The sequence below is a fragment of the Trichomycterus rosablanca genome, chromosome 5, assembly GCF_030014385.1.
Source record: "Trichomycterus rosablanca isolate fTriRos1 chromosome 5, fTriRos1.hap1, whole genome shotgun sequence".
NCBI lineage: Eukaryota > Metazoa > Chordata > Actinopteri > Siluriformes > Trichomycteridae > Trichomycterus > Trichomycterus rosablanca.
Window position 1 is genome coordinate 10,763,804 of NC_085992.1, and position 26,469 is coordinate 10,790,272.

Genomic DNA, 26,469 nt, shown 5'->3' on the forward strand with positions numbered 1-26,469 from the left:
ATTTCCTCTTTTAAATCATTTATTAATCACATCAGCTGTTTCCCGTCATCCCACAATTTATTATTTATACAAGCACATTTAAATAAAACTACATTATTTTACATTTTAAATAAAAAGTTGGAAATACTTTTATTTTATTGTTGAGCCCTTTAAAATTATTACATTTTGCTAAGTATTTCCAAAAGCAATACTTTCACAATAATAAAAATAAATATCATTATTTTATTTTAATCGTTATTATTATTTGTTGTAATTATAATTATTATATTATTAGATTGTTATTACTAACATATCATTCTAATATTATTATTATTATTTTGTTTAGAATATTATTATCATTATTATTACGGTAATATGTTATATTATTATTATTATTATTATTATTATTATTATTATTATTATTACGGTATCAGTATTGTTATATTATTACAATATTATTATTATCATTATCATTATTATGACTGGTCAATAATTAAACAATCAACTTATTTTTTTTGTGGTAATTTTATTTTAGGAATAGATTGGGGGTGATACAGTTATGTGAAAAAAGTATTTGTCCTATTTCTTCTATTTTTGCACATTTGTTGTGCAGTATTTATGTAACAAAATTATATATATATACCATTATTATATCATACAAATTATTACATCATTATATATTAAAGTTCGAAAAACAACTGACCAAGTGCATTTATTATTAGATCTGACTTGATGTATTCAATGAATAAAATACAAAGTATTACACAACATGGTATATTTATCTATTTATTTAATTATGTATTTATTTTTTTAAAGTAATTAATGGAAATTATAGAAATTATGCCACACACACACACACACACACACACACGGGCTTATGGGCTTTGTAGTTTTTAAACATGTTATAATACGCAAAAAATAAATACAACGACTATGCGAAATGTTTACAGCTCTGGATTAAAAATAAATAAACATGTACATACATATTATATGTTATTAATAAAAACATATCTGAGTAAAATGCTGAATAGTTAGCACACTAGTCTCCTACTGACACAACTACAGATATTTGTGTTTCCAATATGGCGCCATAGCAACAGAGTGCTTAGCAACGGTTAAAAGTAAACACCACAGTGCAGGAAAAAGTCGGTTCTGTAATTAGAAATAATCTTAACTATTTAAAAATCGAACTTTTAAGTTATTATTTATTTCAGTCGCTGATGGAATCATTTACTGAGGGGATAGAAAGTTAAAGTAAATGAGTGAATTGTGAGTTTTGGAGCGGTTTGATAATGACGAGATATGACAATGAGCTTGTAAAGGAATGCATCCGATTAGCTTAGCATAGATACCCTAATAAACAACATATTTATAAAGAAATTAGTTTAATTACAACATTTATTAGTAAAATATGACTCAAAGTGAAAAAGTGGGAAACCATGGAGATGAAGAAATCATCAAAGAACTGGTAAGAGAAATATTTTATTCTATAATGTATTTATTTATTAATATTATTGAAAGATATAAATACAATGTAATAGCTTTGTTATATACAGACTTTCTGGATTATTTGAGATTTTCATATTTAACACCCAGTCTTTGATTCACATCAGTTATTTTTTATTTCGCTTTTACATGTAACCCCCACATGTTAATAATTAGATTTAATTAGAAATAATAAGATTTCTGATTATTTACCAACATTAAGATGACTTCTATGTAACATTACTAAATCCTGTAAAGTGTACTTAATATTTAATTATTAATTGTATTGGTTGTTTTTCTCTTCTCAGTGTGTGTGTAATGGTGTATCGTATGAGAAGATTAGTCAGGATGGGAGAGCTGTAACAGCTCTTGAGATGTTCTTCTCTGGGTTTCCGTGCATGGTGGGACTCTCTCTGTTCCCCAGGCTCATCACCCTCACCATCGTGGGTCAGAACATACAAAGAATTCAGGGACTTGAAGAATGCCCTCTGCTCAAAGAGCTCTGGGTGGCAGAATGCCAGCTCAGTGTGAGTAATTCTGCTTACTGTGTTACAGGAAGATATTAATAAAACATTCATGTATTGAAACATTCCAGGTTTTTTTAAAGAGGATCCATCTCAAAATAAAGGATTAGCTGTTGATTAAATGTCTGATAATTGTAGGCTTTTCTGCTCATCACAGCTATAAAGAGTTAATAGTTGCTTATGTTACTGTAGATTCCTTTAAGCTTAAACCAGTCTGGCCATTCTCCTCTAAACCTTCTTATCAAACAAGGCATTTCCATCTGCAGAACTGCCGCTTACTAGATGTTTCTCTGCTCTGTTTTTTAAAATTATTTTGAAATATGTACAGATGTGCAGATGCATGTACATCAGAGTTTACTGATGCCAACATTGTTAATAAATGTGTACATAACTGTTTTTTATTATAGGAAATGTCAGGATTGCAAAGCTGTGTGCAGTTACAGAAACTCTATCTGTATGATAATAAGATCAGTGAGATTACAGAACTGGAGTCTCTGATTAACCTGGACGTCCTCTGGCTCAACAACAACCAAATCTCTCACATTCAGGTACTGATGTCCTACAAAATAAATTTTTTTTAATCCGACTTAATAAAGCATGCCCCAATTTTGTTGTCATTTATTTAACAACTAACTTAATTTTAAAATCTATACTAAGTAATTAGGAGGCCTCAAAGTTAATAGACATTATAGTACTTTCTACACAGTGCTTGAAGTGGGCTAGTAATCACTGGTATGCAGTATCGGCACTTCTACCTTTCACTTTTTGGTGTACTGACTTTTTACACTTCTTACAAGCCATCCCCATATCATATCATTCTGGCCAATTCTTGATGAACGTTCTCTCCACAAGTCTAGTACAAGACAAGTAACGTTAATGATTTGCTGATACTGGCTGATACACAAACCAACATGTAAATAAAGAAAGTACCTGCACTTCTTCCCAATTCAAGCACAGTTTCTACACCACTAAATAATTATTTAAGTAGATAAAAACCCACAATAAACTAATAAAATAATGTCTTATAGTCACAGTAAAAGAACAGTTGCAGAGATAATGTGATTACTACATAAAACATTATCACTTTCTCATATGAAATCAACTTTAGAAAGGCCTGAATGGTGCAACCGTAACAGAGTTTGAGTGTCTGCTACATCTGAGCTTTATCCTCCTGAACTAGTGGCTGATGGGAATTGACAGTGTCTAAAATTGCAAAAAATGCTTTGTAATAAATAGCAGCTATTCCGTTGTACCCTGTGTCCATTGTGCACATTTAAAAAATGTTCTTTTAAAATGCAGTTACCTTTCGTACTTGCATAACCGGGACCTTCTGTGTGTCTAACAGGGCTTACATACTCTCGAAAAACTGACAGAACTCAACCTAGCTGATAATTTCATTGAGACTATCGGTGAGTAGAATTTACACAGGTGTGATGACTCAAAAATCAGGTTATCATGGGCTTTTCCAGAAAGTGAGTGAATGTGTAAATATATGATGCTTTTGATGGATTGGTGCCCCCTGTCCTGGCTTCCTTGCATGCCCCCCATGTCACCTTCTCACCTACGGCCTTAACTTTAGTGCACAAATAAAAAAAACGTTTAGAAATGAAACCTTGTTGTAGCTGCTACATTTGGATTTTAAGCTGAACATGTGCTCTATCATAATTGATTCTGAATCATTTGTGTTTTTGTGCTCTGCAGGAAACAGTCTGGAGCAAAACAAAGATCTTCAAATTCTCAATCTATCAGGAAACAAGATCAGTTCTTTTAAGGTGAGGGATTATTTTTATTCAGACTTATACACGTATTATATGTAATACTTATTTCTGGTTGGCTGGCAGGTGGTATTTTTCTTATACTGGTGTGTTTGGGGCATTGAAGTAAACAGAAATATTGTTTTATTAAGTTTGTATAACATGTGTATATGTTGTGCGTTTGTGTGAATGGTGTACCTCTGTGTGTGTGTGTGTGTGTGTGTGTATGGTGTGTGTATGGCGAAACGATAGGAGCTGACCCATCTCAGGCATCTGAGTAAGCTCAAAGAACTCGGGCTAAAGGATTCACAGTCGAGTCCAAACCCAGTGTGTTTGTTGTGTAATTACTCTACACACGTCCTGTACCACATACCCACTCTGCACCGATTCGACTCGTACAACGTATCACCAAAAATCATCAAGGATGCAGCAGAGGTAACATAACAATATCATAACAATCAGACGCTTTTTCATGTTGTAGCCAAAATAATAAAGATCACGGCAGTTGTTGATCTGTTTACATAGTGTGTGTGTGTGTGTGTGTGTGTGTGGATATGTGTGTGTGTGTGTTTCAGCTTACAGTGATGAAGAAGATGATGTACTATAAGATGCGAGTGCACTCTGTTCAGAGAAACTTCCATCAGATGGAACTAAAACTGCAGCAATACAAGGAGAAACTACAGCGACTACCTGAAGAGAGGATTCGAGCCCTCAGCTACACACTTCAACACGTAAAAACACACACTTACACACTAAGCTACATAACACGACTCTCAGTACTGCATGTCCACTGCTAACCCTGTTTTTTTATTTCTGCAGCTGCAGTCTGAGTCGGAGACTGTTGGCAGGGTTTTGGGGTATTTAAGGGAGGAGGTAAAATCAGAGGAACCAGCTGATTCTGGGGACTCGACCTTTGACCTTGATGACCCTGGAAACAAGAAGAAACTGGAGAAGAAAGTGGAGTTAATCAGAGAGCGGATTAAGATCTGGGAACGGAGAATAGAACAGTGAGGCTGAGTGACGATACATTTGTAAAAAAAATCGATTTCACCTTTGTGTGTTTACCTGTTTGTTTACATGTGTGTGTGTGTGTTTACCTGTGTATGTTTACCTGTGCCTACCTTTGTATGTGCTTACCTGTGTGTGTTTACCTGTGTATGTTTACCTGTGTGTGTGTTTACCTGTTTGTTTACATGCGTGTGTGTTTTACCTGTGAGTTAACCTGTGTGTGTTTAACTGTATGTGTTTGTTTACCTGTGAATGTTTGCTTGTATGTGTGTGTTACCTGTATGGGTATGTGGTTGTTTACCTGTGTATGTTCACCTGTGTGTATGTGTGTGTTTACCTGTGGGTGTTTACAGGCTGGAGGTGTGGTTCCAGCAAGAAATTGCTATGGCAACAGCCAGGAGGGAGCAGATGATTCATTTCCTGCTGATGGAACTGGAGACAGTGGGAAACATTCGGTTTGAAGAAGGAAGCACAAACGATGCCTGGTAACCTATAAAAACCCTTTCATCCTAATTCATTCATTTCATCCTGCCCTGAGCAATCCATCACAAACTAGGTCCTGAGAACCCGGGTTCAAACCTCTTCTCTGGTCACTATGTTCTAACCTATTTCCCTTGGCTACTCCGGTGTTATTTCATTTCCCAAAAACATATATGCTTTGTGCCCAGTGTTTCTAGCTAGCACAAGACCCACAACAACACTGATCAGGATGAAGTGGTTAGTGAAAGTAAATTAATGAACTGATCAGTTCCAGAGTTGTAATTAAATTCTCCCCCATAATTAGCATCATGACCCAAATTCCAGTAAACTTGGAATTTTTATCTTTATAAATGGTACCAGAACATTTATTTTTATTATTTATTTTTTCTTTAATTTTCTGAGTTTTGTGAAAGCTCAGGGTCTCCAAAATGTTCCACTTGTATCTCAGTTTGATTTGGGTTGTCTGTTCCCTTTCCTAAACTTCATGGTCTTTCTGTGGTTCTCAGGTTTAACACATGTTATGATCTCCTGCTCTCTCGGTTCTGCCTTCGGGAGTACAAACCCCACAACATCACCGGCATAAAGATCAACCGAATCGTGCGGGTCCAACATCGCGCCCTTCGTCTGCGCTTCGAGGATAAATTGCACTTCCTGCTGGTGGACCACGTTTCACCGCTTTTCATACGGTGAGTCCGTGAAACACTGAATTTACAAGACCTTAAATCCGGTTGAGCTTTGAGCCGAGGTTATACACTTTCTAGAACTGCTTTGTCCTTGTCAGGTTTTTGGTGGGTCCTGTGCTACACTGGCCACAAAGACAGTTATATGCCTACCAATTTAACACAGTGCCACATTTACTCACAGTCACCCATTTACTAATTTACTAACCTCAGGAGAAGTTTGGAGAAGCCAGTCTGTTTTCAAGAGGTGAAAGGATACCAGAGATTACAAAGGAATCCCAGACAGACACATGGAAACATGCAAAACTCCTCACAAACAGTGGCCAAATATGAGGATTGAACAATTATGCTAGCAGAGGGCAGAGATGGATGTTTATCAGGAACGGATCTAGAATTGATCTAGCAGTGCTCCTTAGGATCTAGAGCCACAGTCATCTAGATTTGTCTAGACCAGATTAATCTGGTTTATCAAAGCAATTAGTTTTTTTGTTGGGAAGCGGGGCATCAAGAAAATTGGTTATCAACATGTTATCGACTCGAAAATGTATATAGACCAACTGTGTGTATGTGTTTTAGAAACTACAAACACAATCTGGAGTATCTGTTTTATGTTTTTGATCCTGAGAGAAGCACAGAGACTAATGAGATCCTGGACATTCTGGAGAACGGGTTTCAATCAGCCAAGAGTTATAAGGTACTGAGCTGATCAGGAATCTTTCAGCTCTCAATTAATTTATTTGACATTTTCCATGTTGATTTGTGTGTGTGTGCACTCAGATTCGGGGTAGAGAACGGGCAGTTTCTTTAACCAACAGTCTGAGTCTGTGTGAGGAACCTCGTATAAGATCTGCTCTAAGAACAGTTACTACACATCAAACCAAAAGCTCAGCGGCACCTCTGCCCTTCAAACACGGTATGTATCTGCACCATGAACCTGATTGTTTAGATCAGTTGTACTCACTTTAAAGTCATTTTTCTCTAGCAGTAGTTTTATGAGAATCTAGAGCAGCAACTCCCAGCTAAACCTGAGCTTTTAATCATACAGTAAACAAAGGAATTGTGTAACATATGTAAAAAATTTGAAAAGTGGGGCACTTGGGTGGGACAGCAGTCTAATGCGCTAGCACACCACTGCAGAGTGTTGGAACTCATGAGCTGGAATCTCAGCAGAGCCACTGACCTGGCTAGATATTCACACAACATTCACTCCCTTAGACACGAACAATTGAACAATTCTGTTGGACGCCTGGCTAGGTCTTCAGCACCGTGAAAAAACTGTGTGTGTGTGTGTGTGTGTGTGTGTGTGTGTGTGTTTTAGGTCAGCTGATCATCTCCAAAGTGTTTTTGGGTCGGAGTGTCCCGATGAAGAATGGAGTTCCAGTGGATTCAGCATTTTATCCCAAAGCTCACTCAGTGTACCACAAACCCATCACTAAGCAGTGCACCGCCAGTCAAGGGAAACCAGGTGTGTGTGTGTGTGTGTGTGTGTGTGTGTGTGTGTGTGTGTGAAGGCTGGGCATGTTTCTTTAGAAGTGTATCTCAAAACAAGCACTGGAATTCCCAGAGTTTTTATGGTTCTGTAGAGCAATAAGAGGTTCTCACAACCTTTCTGAGAAATGTTCTGAATACCTCATTTAAAAAAAAAGAGGAACGTGGTTTATGGACCAAAACTACAAGCTATGACAGCACATTCATTTGCTCACTCACCCCTGCATGTTTTTGGGATGTGTGGGGAAATTTAAGTACACAGGAATAGTAATCAAAAGGTCACTGGTTGCCACTGTTGGGCTCTTGAGCAAGGCCCTCAACCCTCAATAGACTGTATTCGGTAGCAAATGTAAGTTGAACCCAGGGAATACCTAGACACAGAGAGAGCTGGCAAAACTTCTTACAAATAGGCAATAAGGGTGAGGTTCAAACCCAGGTAACCAGGAGACTGAAGTTGTTCTATAGACACAATACAAGCTGCAGCATTTATGTTGGTCAAACATTTACATTATGTATGATGTTATATGCTGGGTGTGTATGTGTTATTGTAGATGCAGTGTGTACCTCAGAGCTGCAGGGGTTCTGTGATTGCGGTCAGAAAGAGACTCAGTGGTTTGTTTTTGACCATGAGCTCGTACTGCCTGAGTATCTCATCGACTTTGAGTACATTTCACAGGTAACACACACAAAAGTTATTCAGTTCATCCAGTGGAGTGTAAGTGCATCACAGGGCTAGCAGTCGGAAGGTTACATGTTCTAATCCCGGCTTGGCCCTTCAGCTAGGCTGATAACCCTCTATCAAGGCTGTCATCCTTTACTAGGAGACGTCCCAGCTCTCCTACCCCAGTGCCCCAGGCTGTGAAGTACCTGAAGATATCACATCCAAGTCTTTTCATGATCAGACTCTGGATGAAGAGGTTCTGGCTCTGGAACCATTTGTTAAAACTCGACCCAAACTGCTCAGCTTGGACGAGAAGAGCATCCTGACTGCAGCTCGAGCTAACGTGCTCAGCCAAATTACTGTGAGTATCACTACACTCCATTTTCTGCAACTAAGCACCTTTATATGTCCCTATAACACATTGCGTTAGGTGTGTTACAGTATGAAAATGATGTAATAATGAGCATGTTGGCTTTCAATTTCTGTGAATTGTATTTTGATCATCAAGGTGCTGAATCTTCATGGCAACAGTTTGAGCAGGCTTAAGGAGATTTCTCACCTATCGGCTCTGCGCCATCTAACCATCAGCTTTAATGAGCTCACCCACCTGGACGAGATTTCACACCTGGTAAGAGCTCTGCCATTTGAATGCAGTGACCCTGTAACGCAGCTCAGATGCTGAAGGAGTTCGCTCCAGCTGGGAGTGTTTCTATTTACAGTGGATATAAAAAGTCTACACATGTAAATATAGGATTTGGAGGATAGGATTTTAGGACAAATACCTAGAAAGGACATAGGGCCCTGGGAATATATGATTTAAAATAAATGTCAAAATAAATGTCAGCAGCAACTCTTCTGTCAATGTGTTTTATCTCATTCCAATCAGCCCAGTTTGGAGTGTGTAGATGCCAGTTTTAACCAAATCGTGACTCTTGACGGTGTTCAAGGACTTCCTCGTCTGAAACAGCTGGACCTGCGCTGGAATCAGCTGAGCCTTGTGAAAGAGGACACGGTCGTCCTGCACAAACACACACCGTCTCTTCTACAGCTTGATACCAGATACAACCCATGGAGTCAGGTACAGAGTGCAGTGTGGCACGTACTTAGCCACCTATGCATGTGTGTAAGAGACTGTAAAAATATTAGCTAAGAAAAAAATGATGTGCAATCCTAAAGATTTTTTAGATGGTTGAGCAATCACTGAGACACTTAAAGTGCATGGCTGAATTAATGTATAGGTGTAAAGATGTGTATGTGTGTGTGAAGCAGGGTGAGTCCAGGAGGATGGAGATGTTAGGACAGTTGAAGAGTCTTACACATCTGGATGGAGTTTTAGTTTCAGAGGACGAAGCAGCAGCATCAGCGGAGCTTAACACATCTTCCAAAATCACCTTGGTACGTGTGTGTGAGTGTGTGTGTGTGTGTGTGTATTTGATACTGGGTGTGTGTGTGTCTATATTAAAAAAACATAATTTTTAAAGTATATAAATAGTTTCACTCGGTTCTTGGGTTCAAATCTCAGTTGTGCCAACAGCCTGACCAGGCTCCCAAACGAGGCAATTGGCTGTGTATAAGAGAGAAAGGGTGGATTGGAAATCACTCCTATTGTCTAATCGAGGCTCCAACACGAGCACCAAAAAATATTTAGAGAGAGGTGTTGTCCACATTGTCCTCGAGGAGGTTTGCGTTTACTTGCAGTGCTCCTCGACCAGCGTGGGCATCAAGTAGCCAGCGTGCACAGAGTGCACAGGAAAATTAAGTGTTTCCAAATTGTGAGAAGAGGTTTAGTTCATTTTCGCATGAAAAATCAAAAAGTATCTGATCTGTGTGACCTTGGCATGGTTCTCAGTTCCAGACAGACTTGTTTGGGTTTGTTTAGAAACTGCTTTACATAAATGAGCAAGTGTGCTGGATTTTTTAATAAATTGACCAATAAATGTGTGTGTGTGTGTGTGTGTGTGTGTGTGTGTGTGTTTGTAGGCATCTTTGCTCTCTCACTCTCGTACTGATACAGATCGACCCCGATGTTTGAGTGTCTTTGCTACAGCCCAAGTCCTCACAAAGCTCAAATCATCACCATGGAAACACCTCTCTGACCTCGAACCAGGGTGGAGCACTAAGGTACACACACACATACACACACAGCTATCATTTTCTATATGCAGCACTAATGATTGGATGGTGAGAAAATTACATGTTGTTTATATTAACGCAAATTACCACTTCATCTGCATTGCCATTTACATTACTGGAAACTGTTCAATCACTTTAGTTTTTGGTATTTAATAGATCGTATGATTACCTGAAAGCAACAGTAACAAGTTACACAGAGAACATTGAGCATGATTCTGCATCACAGTCATCTTCCCTCTAGCAACCCACTCAAAACTTGACGTACATTGAAAGAGGATTTGATGTCAGCAACCAAGAAAGTAAATCTGTACCATGAATCCAAACATACAGCATTAAGGCCTCAAGTTTTTACAGAAGAAGATGAAGGTTTACATGATTTTCACATGAATATTATTTTATATTTTTGAAGCATTTTAAAATTGCAAATCAGAGGGACCCTCTTAACCTTGGGTAATTAAAGACAGTTTGTCAAGAGAAGTGGGTAAATATTAAACCAATGTGCTATGAAAAGCTAATTAATACTAGACATATCAAAGCTAAAACTGCCAACAATGAGTTGTTATAAACAAACAGTGTGGCAGTCCACTGTAGCCTATAACTTTGTGTGTGTGTGTTTGTGTGTAGATTACAGCACTAAATCTGGATGGGCAGCGACTATACCATATCAGTAATCTAGAAAAGCTGGTGAATCTTCGCTGGGCATCGTTTAATCACAACCAGCTCACTCACATCAATGGATTAAAACACTGCCTTTTACTGGAGGAGCTTTCCCTTGACCACAACAACATCTGCACTTTGGAAGGTGCACATAGTTTATCTCATTTTTATTATTTCCACCCAGATGTGTCTGTAATGAACAATAACCAAATGTGTGTGTGTCTGCTGTGTAGGTGTGGGGAAACTGCATCATCTGACGCGTCTCAGCATTAACAGTAATCGGCTGCGGTGTTTGGATGGCTCGGTGCTGGATTGTCTCTCGAATCTTCACTACCTCTCTGCTGAGAGCAACTGCATTACCTCCCTGCATGGGGTTCAGAGGTCACGTGTCCTCTTAGAGCTCTACCTGGGCAACAATATCATCAGCACCTCACGGGACATCTACCACCTGAAGGTCAGTGAAGATACATTCAGAGTTACAGATACAGTGTAGAGGATTCATTCTGATCATGTAAACCTCTCTCTTGTAGAACCTGAGCAGTTTGATCATTCTGGATTTACAAGGAAACCCGTTAGCACAGAAGTTGGAGAATTTTCGAGCGTTCGTGATCTTCCACCTGCCATGTCTGAAAGCTCTGGATGGTTCTTCTGTGGTGAGATTCACACACATCCACCGACTGTGTGTCTGTAAACACTAATCATTATTGCTAATAGGTGTGTGTGTGTGTGTGTGTGTGTGTGCAGGATGTTGCAGAATCTGAAAATGCTAAAGATCTTTTTGGAGGCAGACTAACGGCAGACATGGTGGCTGAGAAACTCGGTCACTCAAACTACAGAGAGATTGTTGATCTGGAGCTAACAGACTGCACGATCAGGTACACACGCTGATTATTTACAGTACATATACCAGCAATTCAGTGGAAATTTTATAATGCCATAGAACACATATGGGGGCCTATTGCGAGCCAGGATTTCTAATCCAACCTGACAAATGCTCTTTTCACTGGATTAGATTACATTTTAATTTTTTTTGCTTCTGTGTGTGTGTGTGTATCAGGATGGTGGATCTGGTTCCTTTTGATCTGTTTGTAAATTTGCGCAGTGTGAATTTGGAGCGGAACAATCTCACATCCTTCAGTGGCATCGTCTATCTGCCCAACATCAAGGTTTGTTTTTGAGTGTTTCTGTTTGCATGTGTATGTAAGAATAATATATATATAAATAATATACATGGATCTTATGCAAAGGTTACACACCCCCAGTCCAGTTCCATATTTGGTTGACTTTTTACAGCGCTGACAAAAAGTATCTAATTGCTCCTGATTTACACTTTTTGGTTTTCTGAAACTGGACCACCGAGCTTGGTTACAGAATTATGTCTTCCTGCCTAGTCATTTATAGCCGGCAGAGGGTGCATGGAGGCGCAGATGATTGACGTGTGGGTTTCACCTGCTGTTGCCTGGTTGAGCGTTACTTCACACCAGGTGGAAGCATTTCTATTTATCATGGTGTTTCTCTCACAGATTTGACGGCTCCATACTGGGTGATACCAGGCTCAATCCAGTTTGGTTTACACTTCATCTTCTTCTTATCTCTTTAACTTAGCTGGCATTGCTGGATAACCTAGTTTACTCACAGGTCGCATGATGGCTCTTTTCCAGGGCATGCCTCATGCTCTTGCTGGGGTGAGGTGGAGCTCATTCATTGCAGTCCCATGACTTATTCTGGGTTTCCTTTCTTTCCTCCTTTTTGAGAACATAGCTGTCACAGACACTCTGAGACAACTTTTGTTACAACCCGTTGTTTTTCTTTCTCTTTTCTCTTTTGGTTGTTTCGGCTATTTATTGTATGTTTGCTTTTGTGCATAAACTGCCTGTCGAAATTTCTGGTCACTACAAAATCTTCATTTTGTTTCTTTTAATTTATTCTACTGTGTATTAGGTCCCAGGCTGATCACAAGACATTGTACTTTAGGGTTGTCTGGTAGAGACAGCATGCTAGCACCACCATGTTTGACTGTTGTTATATTCTGATTATAGCATGCTGTGTTAAATTTAATGATGATGTGTTAATACACAGGTTTTGCGCTTAAACTACAACCACATTGAGTCGATTCTGCCACGTCAGAAGGTACAAACTCACCTGAACAGCAGACAGCAGCTCTATCAGAAAGTTCATTCCAGTGGGTACGGTCAACAGAGCAGAACCAGCAGGTACCCACACACACATCCATACCACCACGCAACAGTACATTGAGAAATTGTTAATCAGTTCAGACGCAGGTTTACCAGTCCTTGCTGTTGCAACAGTGCCACCCACTGTCTGCTTAAGTTTTTAGGAAGAGTGGTGGAGAAATTAAAGCCTGGTTCCTCCATACAGCTCTTTGTAATCTTCCACCACTCTTCCTTTTACCTCCTTCTTTAATCAACCAGATTTGCGGTTGCTATTGGACCCTGATGTTCTACCATACTCATGTAGTCTGGCTTTACTTTTTTGGAAACGTGTTGACTACACTTTTAGTCAACTACCATTCAAACAACTAGGCATCAAGCTTCTTGCAGGCTACGGCATTGTGTAGTGTCCTGCTGTATCTGTTCATTTCATGTGTCTGTAGGGAGTGTGTGGATGTGGACGGTCTGGAACCACTCATGTCCTGTTTGGAGGTTCTCCATCTCAGCTATAACGGAATATCTAACCTCAACGAGCTACAGTTGAGCCGACTGACCAATCTCCGTGCTCTGTTCCTGCAAGGTAATGCATACAGGCACATTGATATTCTTGTTTACTTGGTCTCCAGCTTTCGATCCTCCAGCCTCATGACACAGAATATAATGAAGCGGTGAGAAAAACAGGAAGACTCATCACCAGACTGATTCTGGGTCTAAGTGCAAGGACTGAACAGAATTAGAATGAATAAGGGAGACTTAGGGCAAAAAAAGAGGTGGCCAGGTAGCCAGAAACACATGAGGGGGATAAAAAGTCGAGTAGTCTGAGAGTCGACTCTTTCCTTGAAGCAACACTCTGAAGAGAGCGCTAGGTGAAACTGCCAACATTCAGCAAGCCAGCTACTTGATCCACCTATCAACTGGTCACCTATCATGGTCATGGCCCCAATGCTTCTTTACCAAAACAAAACCAAAAAAGGGCAGGGAATGAGAAAAATGGGAAGGAATACGGTTCAAAGAACCAATTCTAAAAAAGGTTTTAAAACTGGACGATGCAGAAATAATATGAGCTATTCTGCTAAAGAGCTGTCTCAAAAGAATGAGTAAGGATGCAACAAAAGCCAGTTACCTTACTGACTGAGTTTGTCTAGTGACTTGGCTGTCCTTTTATAGTCCAGAATCAGCTGCCGTGTGGTAGTGCTGATGAGCGCTGCAGCTCCTGGGGTTTGTAGTCTGTTTGGGACTTCATGCAGCTTGAGGGAGCACGACGGTAATCAACCCATTACATAGAAATTGCCTTATCGTTTGAGTTCTTTACGTTTTGGAATAATAGTAGCAATGCACCACTGGGCATCAAAGCATCACAAGTGTTCATACTGTTCATAATTAGCGCAGCTGCTAATTTCTTTAGCATCAGATTTACGTGGATGGTATGGTGTCATTATTGGTGGTCATTCTTTTTTACCTGCTGTACAGAGATTCTTCTTTTGCTACAGTAACCCAGATTAAACACTACACAACTATCAGTTTAATCTGTTCAATCTGTAGGTTGGACAGTTGATTCTTGCTTGCAGTAACACATTTGTACTACAGAGGGCTTCAAATCCACAAAGGTTTCATAATGCAGCTTTAATTTTAGATCAGTCTAACTGTTCCTCTGGTCTCTCCACAGGTAATGAGATAGGGCAGTTGGAAGGGTTGGATGGCCTGAGTCACTTGCAGAAGCTGGTTTTGGATCAGAACCGAATGAAGATGCTCAGTGAGAGCTGCTTTACCTCACACACCCATCTGATCGAACTTCACATCAACGACAACCGTCTGCGCAGCCTTCCAAACCTGCAACTTCCCCAACTGCAACGTCTGTTCCTCAATAATAACAAACTGCAGGTAGCACACACACACACACACTGCAATGAAAGTGTTAAGCACTAATGTGTGAGATTCATTATGAAAGGAAATGTGAAAAGTAAGTGCCCCCTTGGCATAATAAAAGGTTGCAGCTCTTCCAGCAGCAATCGCTGCAACTGTGCCTCCACTCTTCTTCATCAGATCTGTTTTAAATCAGACACTGACCACTTCATTTAATTAGGTTTAAGATGTCAGAACTTTCCATAGTTTACTACAAAATGTTCCTTCTGTTTTCACAGCCATTCAGATGTGAACTTATTTTTGTATTGTGGATCATTCTTGTTTTCTTCACACATAATAAGACCCATGTTGTTCAAAAGGTTTGTCTGGTCTGTCCAAAGAACAGTAGCCTAAAAGGTTTGGGGATCATATAGTGGCTTTTTCACCCTCCCATGAATCCCATTTTTGCCAAATCTCTTTCAAACTCTGGAGTCTTATACACTGACCTTATCTGACTCTACATTATTTAGTGTCTTAAATATTCAGGAACACAGCCAACATAACATAGGGACAAATACTTTTTTACCTGACTATAATATGTGTGTGTGTGTTGAAGGACTTAGCTGAACTGGATAAATTGGAGACTCTTCCATCACTTACAGAGCTGTCTGTGATAGGAAACCCGGTAAGTGTCTGTTGTATGCACAATTCTGTACAAAATAACAGTGTGTAAAACGTGAGAGTCGGTACTAAACTAAATATGTGTGTGGATTTAATCTGAGTAATCAACTGGCTGAGCTCACCTAAGAATTAGGAATTCCAGGGGTCAGAGCGCAGAGTTAGCCATGATACAGTGGCCCAGGAGAGCTTGGGCTTTGCTTCAGGGCTCAATAGTGGATTTGAACCCATAATTCCTAACTGATAGCAGTCCAGGGGCCAAAAGCCTGTGCCAAAGCATCAGAAGAGGGGCGCCCTCTAGTGGCACTAAAGAACTGATAACTACCTAAAAGACGTGTCCAAATAGTGAGGACTCATAATAAGAATCGATAGCTGGTATGTAAATGTGAGTGAGTGAGCCAAGTGTTTTGTGCCCAATGTTTCTAAGTAACACTGGAACCACCAACATTTACATTTAAATCTAACTTACCACTATGACCCTGAGCAGGATGAAGCAGTAAAAAATGATAAAAATGACTGAATGGATAATTGCTTGAATTAATGAATGATTGGATGACTTCGTTATTTCATTGTGTGTGTAGCTGGCACGGCGTTCCCTGCACAGGCCCCCGGTGGTTCTACATCTTCCTCATCTGCAGGTTCTCGATGGAATACCAGTTACACTGGAGGAACGAACAGAGTTACTGTGTACTGAGGTATAGCCACAACCACACACACCCACGGACACATACACCTACCTTTTTTACTTACTGGTAAAGGACCTGAATAGCATGGAAATTGTTTGTGTGTGTGTGTGTAGTGTCCAGGTTCTGATATGTCATTTCCTGGATTACTGTGTCGTGCCCCTCCAGTTCGAGGTGCCAATTTGAGTGTTGGCCTGCAGCAACTAGTAGGACCTGAGATCCTCATCAACACCAACACTGAGGATACACACCATAAATGTACACACATACACACACGCACACATAGTCAGAACTCCAACACATCAAAAGCATTCAATCGCTAACATACAGTGCCTGTAATTTAAATGTTTTTTTTAATCTGAATTTTATGAAATAGATCTGCACAAAGTAATTTAAGGTGGCGAGGTGAAATGAGAAAAAAAAAAAATATATATACATAAAAATTTTAAATAATAAACTGGAAAATGGCGTGTGCGTATGTATTCACCCCCTTTGCTATGAAGCCCCTAAAAAGTTCTGGTGCAACCAATTACCTTCAGAAGTCACATAATTAGTGAAACAAAGTTCACCTGTGTGCAATCTAAGTGTCACATGATCTGTCAGTATATATACACCTTTTCTGAAAGGCCCCAGAGGCTGCAATACCACTAAGCAAGAGGCACCACTAACCAAAACCATGAAGACCAAGGAGCTCTTTAAACAAGTCAGGGATAAAGTTGTTGAGAAGTACAAGTCAGGGTTATAGAGAAATTTCCAAATCTTTGATGATCTCCCGAAGCACAATCAAATCCATCATCATCAGATAAAAAGAACATGGTACCACAACAAATCTGCCAAGAGGGGGCCGTCCACCACAACTCACAGACCGGGCAAGGAGGGCAATAATCAGAGAGGCAGCACAGAGACCACAGGTAACCCTGAAGGAGCTGCAGAGTTCCACAGCAGAGACTGGAGTATCTGTCCATAGGACCACATTAAGCCGTACACTCCACAGAGCTGGGCTTTATGGAAGGGTGGCCAGAAAAAAGCCATTACTTCAAGATAAAAATAGGAAAGATCGTTTTGACTTTGCCAAAAAGCATGTGAAAGACTCCCCAAATGTATGGAGAAAGGTGCTCTGGTCAGATGAGACTAAAATTGAACTTTTTGGCCACCAAGGAAAACGCTATGTCTGGTGCAAACCCAACACATCTTATCACCCCAAGAACACCATTCCCACAGTGAAACATGGAGGTGGCAGCGTCATGCTGTGGGGATGTTTCTCAGCAGCAGGGACTGGGAAACTTGTCAGAATCGAGGGAAAGATGGATGGTGCTAAATACAGGGATATTCTTGAGCAAAACCTGTTTCAGTCTGCCAGTGATTTGAGACTGGGATGGAGGTTTACCTTTCAGCAGGACAATGACCCTAAGCATACTGCAAAAACAACACTCGAGTGGTTTAAGGCGAAACATTTAAATGTATTGGAATGGCCTAGTCAAAGCCCAGACCTCAATCCAATTGAGAATCTGTGGTCAGACTTGAAGATTGCTGTTCACCAGCGGAAACCATCCAGCTTGAAAGAGCTGGAGCAGTTTTGCCTTGAGGAATGGGCAAAAATCCCAGTGGCTAGATGTGGCAAACTCGTACAGACTTATCCAAAGCGACTTGCAGCTATAATTGCTGCAAAAGGTGGCTCTACAAAGTACTGACATTAGGGGGGTGAATAGTTATGCACATTGAAGTTTTCTGTTATTTTGTCCTATTTGTTCACAGCTTCAAAGTTGTAGGCCTGTTCTGTAAATGAAATGATGCAAACCCTCAAACAATCCATTTTAATTTCACGTTGTGAGCCAACAAAACACAAAAAATGCCCAGGGGGGTGAATACTTTTGCAAGGCACTGTATACTAACAATTTAAAGAAATCAATCTACCCCCTGCATGTTTTCATGTTTTGTTCACTTGGTACCAGCATGTAAACATAGTAACATTGTTACATAGTTTACCAGCTACCTCACTGTGTGTATGTGTGTGTGTATGTATGTGTGTGTGTGTGTGTTAGATAAGAAGCAGAGAGTTGGGGTAATATACTCACGCAGCGCTCAGGGCGACAAATGCAGAGGAGCTCTGAATCTAACAGGATTTCTGTCCAACACCAGCCGACTTTACATAACACACACTGAATCTGATAACAGGTAGTCTCTCTCTCTCTCTCTCTCTCTCTCTCTCTCACTCTCTCTCTCTCTCTCTCTCTCTCTCTCTCTCTATTCATGCTGTAATAATGTGTGTATGTTCTACAGGTACCAGAATTCGAATGGAGCCAAACCTCCACCCCTCTAACAGTCATGTTTGATGTTCTGCTCCTGCCTTTCACTATATTATTAATTTATTTTATGCTGAAAGTTTTTGTTGTTGTTGTAAAAAATAAATCTTAATTTTTTTTTTTTACTTTTGTTTCACTAAATAATGTTATATTTATGATCAAATACCATGCTTCACTGGGACTGGCAGGTACAGATACAAAGCCTCAACTCTTTAAGGTAGCCATACAGGTACATAAAGAGGTCATGCCTCCTTCACTGAGACTGACAGGTACAGAGATACACAGGAGCATGTCCTCAGGTGAGCTGAGGTGGGCAACCCCACCCCCAGAGTTAAGAATTGAAAAGGTTGTGGAGTGCAATTTTTGGGCTGCTTTCAAAATGTATTGTGACCACCAAAAAGCTTTTATAACAAACGTACAAAATTAAAATGAATATCTACTATCTAGTACAGGCTGAAGAGGATGAGAGAGCACAAATGTTTTAAAGAAAAGGCTCTAAGACTAGTTCTTAATCAAATCTCAAATCAAAAGGAAGCTACACAGCAAAGCAGTAAAACAGTCAAAACTGTATCTAACGCTCGAGTGACCAAAATTTAATCTAGCTTTTCGTGTAACCTGAACTTCTAATCATAAATCAGAAGAGAGTGAAAAGACAAAATTGTTAACAGACAAAAGGGATCAGAGGAGAGAACAGAAAAGTAGCAAACTACTGAACTGCATGTGTCATATTTACATTTACATTTTCAGCATTTAGCAGACGCTTTTATCCAAAGTGACTTACAGATATGACAACACAATTTTGAGCAATAGAGGGTTAAGGGCCTTGCTCAGGGGCCCAGCAGTGGCAACTTGGCGGTGGTGGGGCTTGAACCGGCAACCTTTAGATTACTAGTCCAGTACCTAAACCACTGAGTTATCACTGCCCATATTGTGTATGTATACTGGAATAAATGTGATTATATGGACATACAACATGTTTGTGTGGTCGTTTTTTTGCAGTTTATTTTGGTGATTTTGCAGTGTTTCTGGACATTCATTAGTTACATCGTTGGTATTTTTCAGCAAAGATTAATTTACTTTTTTCACCTCCCATTTTAACCCTCTACTGCACGCATTTTGGTGGTACATGAAAAAAATTATTCCACATTATTTCTAGGTTTATTTTGGGACATTTTATTGATAAAATATATTTTTTTATTTTATTGACATCCCCCATCAAAAAATATTTTTTTGTTGCCTAAGGGCAACGTTGTGCAACAATGGTACAGATTCTCAGAGAAAATGATGAATAAACGGATTATAATTAACAACTCAGAGAGCAGCACTAAATCAGAAAATCTTTTTAAAAATCTCAACAAACAATTATAAAGGAAAGAATTGCCTAACGCAAAGCATTGGCCTAACATGGCGATCCTGTTTCTGTCTTACATAAAACACGCTTATGTCCATGTAGCGAGTGGCCCTGTCGTTGGGGGCAGTGTTGAGTCCTGGTGAGAGTATAAAGCTAACGAGTAAAAAGTGATGGCGTATACCACGCTCTGTTGAGGGTAGTGGGTGAGACGCCGAGAGTACCAGGTATGTAGGCGGGAAATTTGATTTGGTTTTAATAGATTTGCTTGTTGTTACCGTTCGTGTGGAGCGATAACAAAGCGTTATTATTATTTACCTCGTAGGTACTTGGATGTGGTGGCCAGTTGTGGTGAACGTTTTCTACAGAGGTAATTTGTGGGATTTTGGCTGGTGATTTTATAGTTGAGAATGTTATTAGCCGTTAAACGGGTTATATGTATTTTCACAGTGTGTGTGCGTGACGCAACTAGCAGTGGATATACTTCATATTGCCTCGTGTTAATTTGGAGTGAAGTGAATACGACTGGGACTCGTTTGTTTTAGTGCACCAATGAACTGTAACATTAAAGGCATTTAAACAGCGATTAAGGTATGTGCTTGTAGTAGTAGCATTATAACATTAAAATGTATTTGAGCATAGAGCATGAACGATAAAATATTCTTAACGTGTTTAGCTAGGCTCTAAAGTATTGTTTTGTGTTTTTGTTTGTTTATTGTAGAATGCTGGAGTGAATGTAGAGCGTCAGCCGCTGTTCTTTTCTGCCTGTTTTCTTTGTTTTATGTGTGTTTTCTTTTGTATTTTGTAATTTTTATACGTAGGTAACCACATTTTTAATGTGGTTCTTTTAAAATTGTACCAGTGTAAAGCCACTTCCAGAGGAGTAAGCGGCTCCAGTAATAGTCTTACCCCAGCCAGACTAGTTTTAAAGCGTGTGGGAATTGTTCACTATAATTACATTGAATGTCCAATTGTGTAGTGGTCTTGCAGTGTTGGACTTAAAGGTTGAAGTGTAATGGAATACTTTGTGATTGGAGTGTATGTTGGGTACTCGATATGGTTAGTAATAGTATAGCACACATTAATAGTTCTGGCTAGAGGTGGACTACTGGGGTTGCTTTTATACACTAAATTATTAATACTAATCCAAGTGGCGATCTTATTGTTTTTTAGTGTTATAATAAAGAACGTCATATTGATTTCTCTTTGTGACGGTGTATTTATTGGTTTGGACTGGAGTTCCCCTTATCTCCAGGTTTAAACTAAGGGGTGGCGTTGTCGGTTAATTTTATTTCTGGGATAGCCGTGCTACAATCTGGCGTTGTCGGCAGGATTACGTGCGTGCTAATATTTTTTTCATTGTTTGATGTTAGTTATTTATTTTGTTGTTTTCTTTTTGGAAGTGGCTAAGTTTTATTTTTAAGGTTGTGTATATTTTGTTTGGCAGAAAAGAACAGTGGTTGACAAATAGGGGATCCAATGGAGGAAGAGATGGAACGACTACGGCAACAAGTGTTGCAGTTACAGACTGAAAATGCTCGTCTCGCTAGAGACCCTGTGCCAGGACCCTCACAGCGAGTTGAACGATCACCTGAAGCGGTGGGACAGACTGTGTATATCACTAGAGAACGTAAATGTTCAGTGTTTTCTGGAAAGGGCCCTGTAGTGGTCGAAGATTGGGTTGGGGAAGTTAGACATTGTATTTCTGCACGTAATATGTCTAGCGGTGAAAGTGCTATTTTTATTTATGATCATTTGGAAGGTGAAGCTCGTACAGAAATTAAGTATAGGTCAGAAGAAGTTAGAAATAATGCAAAAAAAATTTTAGAGGTCCTTTTAGAGGTTTATGGATGTTCACAGTCTTATGTGGTTCTTCAACAGCAATTTTTTGATAGAAGACAGAAAGAGGGTGAGTCCTTGTATGAATTTTCCCATGCTCTCATGGCTTTGCTAGACAAGGTACAGAAAGCTAACTCTACGGCTGTGGCGGATTATCAGGTTGTCTTAAGAGATCAGTTCTGTGAAAATGTACGTGATCTTATGTTGCGTAGAGAGTTGAAACGCTTAATACGTGGTGATCCGTCTTTGTCCATGTTAAAAGTACGTCAAGAGGCCATTCGTTGGGTAGAGGAGGGACCGTTTAGGGCCCCAGTTGTGCGTGGTCCCCCACGTGTGTGTGAAGCTTCAGCCTCTGCTACATGTGAAGGTGTTTATACCACTCAAACCGAGCTTTCAGAGTTAAGAGACCTGGTTTTGAAACAGCAGGCTCAGTTAGATCTGATAGTCCGGTCTCTCAGGCCCTCCGGAGGACCTTCAAGTGAACCCAGAGCAGGGCGTGTGTTACTTCCCCGTACATCTGATGGAAGACCTATTTGTCTTAAGTGTAACCAGCCAGGTCATATAGCCAGACATTGTCGGCCTGCTAGAGTACCGCCACAGTCTCGTACTGACAGGGATGTTGTTGGTTCCAATGTGTCGGAAAACTGACACCCCCCACCGTGCAGAGTCACGCGGTGGGAGGGGTTGGCGGCGACTCTAGCATATACATTTACCAGTGTCTAGTAGGTTCTTGTCCTACAATAAACGTTCTAGTGGGGGGTGTTAAAGTTCCCTGCTTAGTTGACACTGGTTCTATGGTGACAACATTAACAAATACGTTTTTTCATGAACGTTTTGCTATGGCATAGAAGGAGAAACTTCGTAAGTGTGAATGGCTTGGGTTAAAGGCTGCTAATGGGCTCGATATTCTGTATAGTGGTTACTTGGAACTTGATGTAGAAGTTATGGGAAAATATATTCCAAATCGGGGTATATTGATTGTTGATGATCCAGCCAGTCCTGATGTTCAGTGCAAAAAGAGCATGATCCCTGGGGTTTTGGGAATGAACGTCATTGGGGAGTGTTATAGAGAATTGTTTAAAGAACATGGTACAGCTTTGTTTCAGACTCCCCCAGTGCAGTCGGCGGCCCCGGCACTCCAGCGTGCACTGCGCCATTGCCAGCAGATGGAGGCTATAGTACAAGCTGATGGCCCGAATAAGGTGCGAGTGCAGAGCAAGAATCCGTTTCGCATTCCAGCAGGTACGATGGTTTTGACTCCTGTTACATGCCCCCAGCTTTACTGTGTTACTAGTATGCAGTTTTTGTTGGAGCCTTTGAATCCACAGGAAGGTAGTTTACCTGATGGTATTTTAGTTTCCCCATCTCTGGTGCACTTTGAGAGAGGTACAGCCTATGTTCCGGTTTTTAATGTGGGACGTAGTGATGTGTGGCTGGTTCCTCGTCGTGTTCTTGGTACTATGCAGTTAGTTGACCTTGTAAGGGACCATGCTCCTGTAGATGTCCCATTAGGAGCAGATGGTAGGTTCTGTGTAGCTTCAGTGCTTGCTCATAATGTGGTGCCTGCATGCGTAGATTTTAACTCGCTAAAGCTTTCATCATTTGAGTACTTGTCTCCAGGAGAAGCTGCACAAGCAGAGGCATTACTGAATAAGTACCACATGGTTTTTGCTAAAGACGAAGGTGACCTTGGCTGTACCAGTTTGATAAGTCATGAGATTCCGTTGCTGGATAACATTCCAGTTCGCCAACCTTATCGACGCATACCGCCTTCACAGTATGAGGCTGTTAAAGCCCATATTAAGCAGCTCCTCGATAGTCAAGTCATAAGAGAAAGCAGTAGTCCTTATGCCTCTCCTATTGTGTTAGTTCAAAAGAAAGATGGAAGTATTCGGATGTGTGTTGATTACCGCCAGCTTAATGCTAAAACTCGTAAAGATGCTTATCCCTTACCCCGGATTGAGGAATCTTTGGATGCACTCACAGGGGCTAAGTGGTTTTCAACTTTAGATTTAGCTAGTGGGTATAACCAAGTGCCTGTGGCAGAGGGGGATCGGGCGAAGACTGCCTTTTGTACCCCATTTGGGTTGTTCGAATTTAATCGGATGCCCTTTGGGCTTTGTAATGCACCTGGCACATTCCAGCGGTTAATGGAGCGGATGTTTGGGGATGAACGATATCAATCTGTACTACTTTATTTAGATGACGTTATTGTCTTCTCCAGTAATGTTCAGCAACATCTTGAGAGGCTTGAGACTGTATTTTCTCGTTTTAAACAACAGGGCCTTAAAGTGAAGTTAGAAAAGTGCTGTTTCTTTCAGAGAGAAGTGAAATATCTGGGGCATGTGGTTTCTGGGCAGGGTGTATCAACAGACCCAGACAAAGTGGCAGCTGTGCGGGATTGGAGAAGACCTACTTGTTTGGCGGAATTGCGTTCATTCCTTGGGTTTGCCAGTTATTATCGTAGATTTGTGGATGGGTTTGCTAACATGGCAGCACCCCTGCACCGCCTTGTTAGCCAGTTGGTTGGGACCCGGAAAAAGGGTAAAACCCCTAATATTCCACTCGTAGATAGATGGGATTTGGAATGTGAAGAAGCCTTTGAGCGGTTGAAGACCGCTTTGATTTCAGCGCCGGTTTTGGCATATGCTGATTTTCAGAAGCCCTTTATCCTTGAGATTGATGCCAGTCATTGTGGGCTTGGAGCAGTGCTCTCACAGGAGCAGGAGGGGCAACGGAGGCCAGTTGCCTTTGCAAGCAGAAGTCTTAAGCCCACAGAACGGAATATGAATAATTATAGCTCCATGAAGTTGGAATTTGTAGCATTGAAATGGGCAGTTACTGAAAAGTTCCGTGAATATTTGCTTGGAAACTTTTGTGTGGTTTATACCGATAATAATCCACTCAGTTATTATCAGACAGCTAAGTTGGGAGCGGTCGAACAACGTTGGGCCTCTGAGTTGGCCTCTTTTAATTTGGATGTGCGGTACCGGCCTGGAAGAGTCAACACAAATGCTGACGCATTGTCGCGCCAGCAGGTGGATCATGTGCATTCAGAGACACCAGTACAGGCCCCAACGTTGGAAACGGCCTTTGCAGTAGGATCATGTCCAAATCAGGGGGCGACTCAAGTTGAAATTGTAGCGCTTCCAGGGCGCTCCCGGGCGGATCTGGCCATATTGCAAGCTCAAGACCTAGTTATCGGCCCTGTTTTGGAGTTGTGGAGAAGTGGGGTTCCGCCAGAGCACAGAGAGAGAAGTATGTTGTCTCGGGAAAGCCAGGAGCTGGTAAGACAGTGGGATCGATTGGTAGAGCAAGAGGGTGCAGTCTATCGTCGGGTCTATTCATCAGATGCAGGCAAAGAGATTTTGCAGTTAATTCTTCCACTAAGGTTACAGAGAGAAATGTTTTGTAGTCTTCATGACGCCCAAGGCCACCAGGGGGTAGAACGGACCCGTCAACTCTTGCGAGCGAGGTGTTATTGGCCAGGTATGACGAGAGACGTGGAGCAGTGGTGTAAAGAGTGTGAGCGGTGTGTGGTAGCCAAAGCGGTTCAGCCTAAGGTGCATGCCTTTAGGGGAAATTTGTTGGCGTCACAGCCACATGAGATCTTGGCAATAGACTTTACGGTGATTGAGCCAGCAAGTGATGGTAGAGAGAATGTTTTGATTCTGACCGATGTGTTTTCTAAATATACTCAAGCCATCCCTACTAAAGACCAGCGTGCTGCCACTGTAGCAGATGTTTTGGTGAAGCACTGGTTTTATTTGTTTGGTGTGCCACAAAGGATTCATTCTGATCAAGGCCGGAATTTTGAGAGCTTACTTATTCAACAGCTTTGTAAGATCTATGGAATAAAAAAGACCCGAACTACCCCATACCACCCCCAAGGTAATGGGCAGTGCGAACGGTTCAATAGAACATTGCATGATTTGCTCCGGACATTACCTATCGAGCAGAAGCGATATTAGCCTAGGTATTTGCCTCAAGTCCTTTTTGCTTATAATACCTCTGTCCATCAGTCTACCGGTAAGAGCCCTTATTATTTGATGTTTGGTAAAGAGCCACAGTTACCAGCCGACTTTTTGTTGGGACAGACGCAGGATCCTGTAATGGAAGGGGGAGTAGAAGAGTGGGTGGATGAGCACCAGCAGCGCTTGAGACTTGCTTATCAGCAAGCACGTCAGCAATTGGAAGCACAGGCTGAGCGACGTAATCGGGCATATAATGCCCATGCTGTTGGTCCAGACCTACGAGAGGGACAGTTGGTGTATCTTAGAAAGCGTAATGTTCAAGGTCGGAACAAAATCCAAGATTATTGGGATTCAGTTGTGTATCGGATTGGAAAAGCACCACAAGGGAATGGGGTAGTATATTCAGTCATCCCTGCCCATCAACAAGGTCCCATTAGACATGTACATAGATCCGAAATTCGTCCTGTAGTCGGTGTTGCTCTGCAAAGTAATGTGGAACTGGAGGAGCTGGTTGATCATGGCGATCAAGAGGGTGAACCATGTTCGCACAATGAGTCTGAAGAAGAGGAGTGGGTTCTTCAGGCTGTTGGGGCACAGAGTGTAGCCCCTAGTGACCCAGTGAATATTGTGGGACTGGCAGGGCAGGGACCACAAGGAGGTGAATCGGAGACCGAGATGGTACCTACTGGAGGCGAAAGCCTGTTGTTAGAAGAGATTGAGCCAGGGCTCAGGCGGACAACTCGAGCAACAGCTGGTCAACATGCAAACCCGTATAGGCTTCC

The 26,469-nt window shown here is 40.9% G+C and overlaps 1 protein-coding gene and 1 long non-coding RNA gene across 3 annotated transcripts; both read left to right on the forward strand.

Annotated features, from left to right (window-relative positions):
• The first annotated feature begins 1,373 nt into the window (after window positions 1–1,373).
• Window positions 1,374–18,651, forward strand: lrrc9 (leucine rich repeat containing 9). 2 transcript variants are annotated; one of them, XM_062995685.1, is made up of 32 exons: window positions 1,374–1,447; window positions 1,773–1,991; window positions 2,396–2,536; window positions 3,334–3,397; window positions 3,690–3,760; window positions 3,995–4,177; window positions 4,318–4,473; window positions 4,562–4,749; window positions 5,104–5,235; window positions 5,737–5,916; window positions 6,487–6,604; window positions 6,688–6,823; window positions 7,229–7,375; window positions 7,950–8,074; window positions 8,220–8,420; window positions 8,568–8,687; window positions 8,946–9,137; window positions 9,326–9,454; window positions 10,040–10,180; window positions 10,817–10,994; window positions 11,083–11,303; window positions 11,380–11,502; window positions 11,594–11,724; window positions 11,907–12,015; window positions 12,929–13,062; window positions 13,464–13,600; window positions 14,687–14,901; window positions 15,479–15,547; window positions 16,122–16,235; window positions 16,340–16,481; window positions 18,266–18,398; window positions 18,504–18,651. In XM_062995685.1, exons 1-32 carry the CDS (start codon window positions 1,391–1,393, stop codon window positions 18,541–18,543), a joined length of 4,446 nt encoding a protein of 1,481 aa, XP_062851755.1. In that variant the 5' UTR covers window positions 1,374–1,390; the 3' UTR covers window positions 18,544–18,651. The 2 variants fall into 2 exon arrangements, with proteins under 2 accessions (XP_062851755.1, XP_062851756.1); XM_062995686.1 differs by having other exon boundaries at window positions 9,329–9,454.
• A 1,367-nt stretch (window positions 18,652–20,018) lies between these two features.
• On the forward strand, window positions 20,019–21,073 carry LOC134314303 (uncharacterized). Its single transcript, XR_010012360.1, has 3 exons — window positions 20,019–20,244; window positions 20,325–20,465; window positions 20,596–21,073. It is a non-coding gene; the product is annotated as an uncharacterized LOC134314303 (long non-coding RNA).
• Window positions 21,074–26,469: the final 5,396 nt, after the last annotated feature.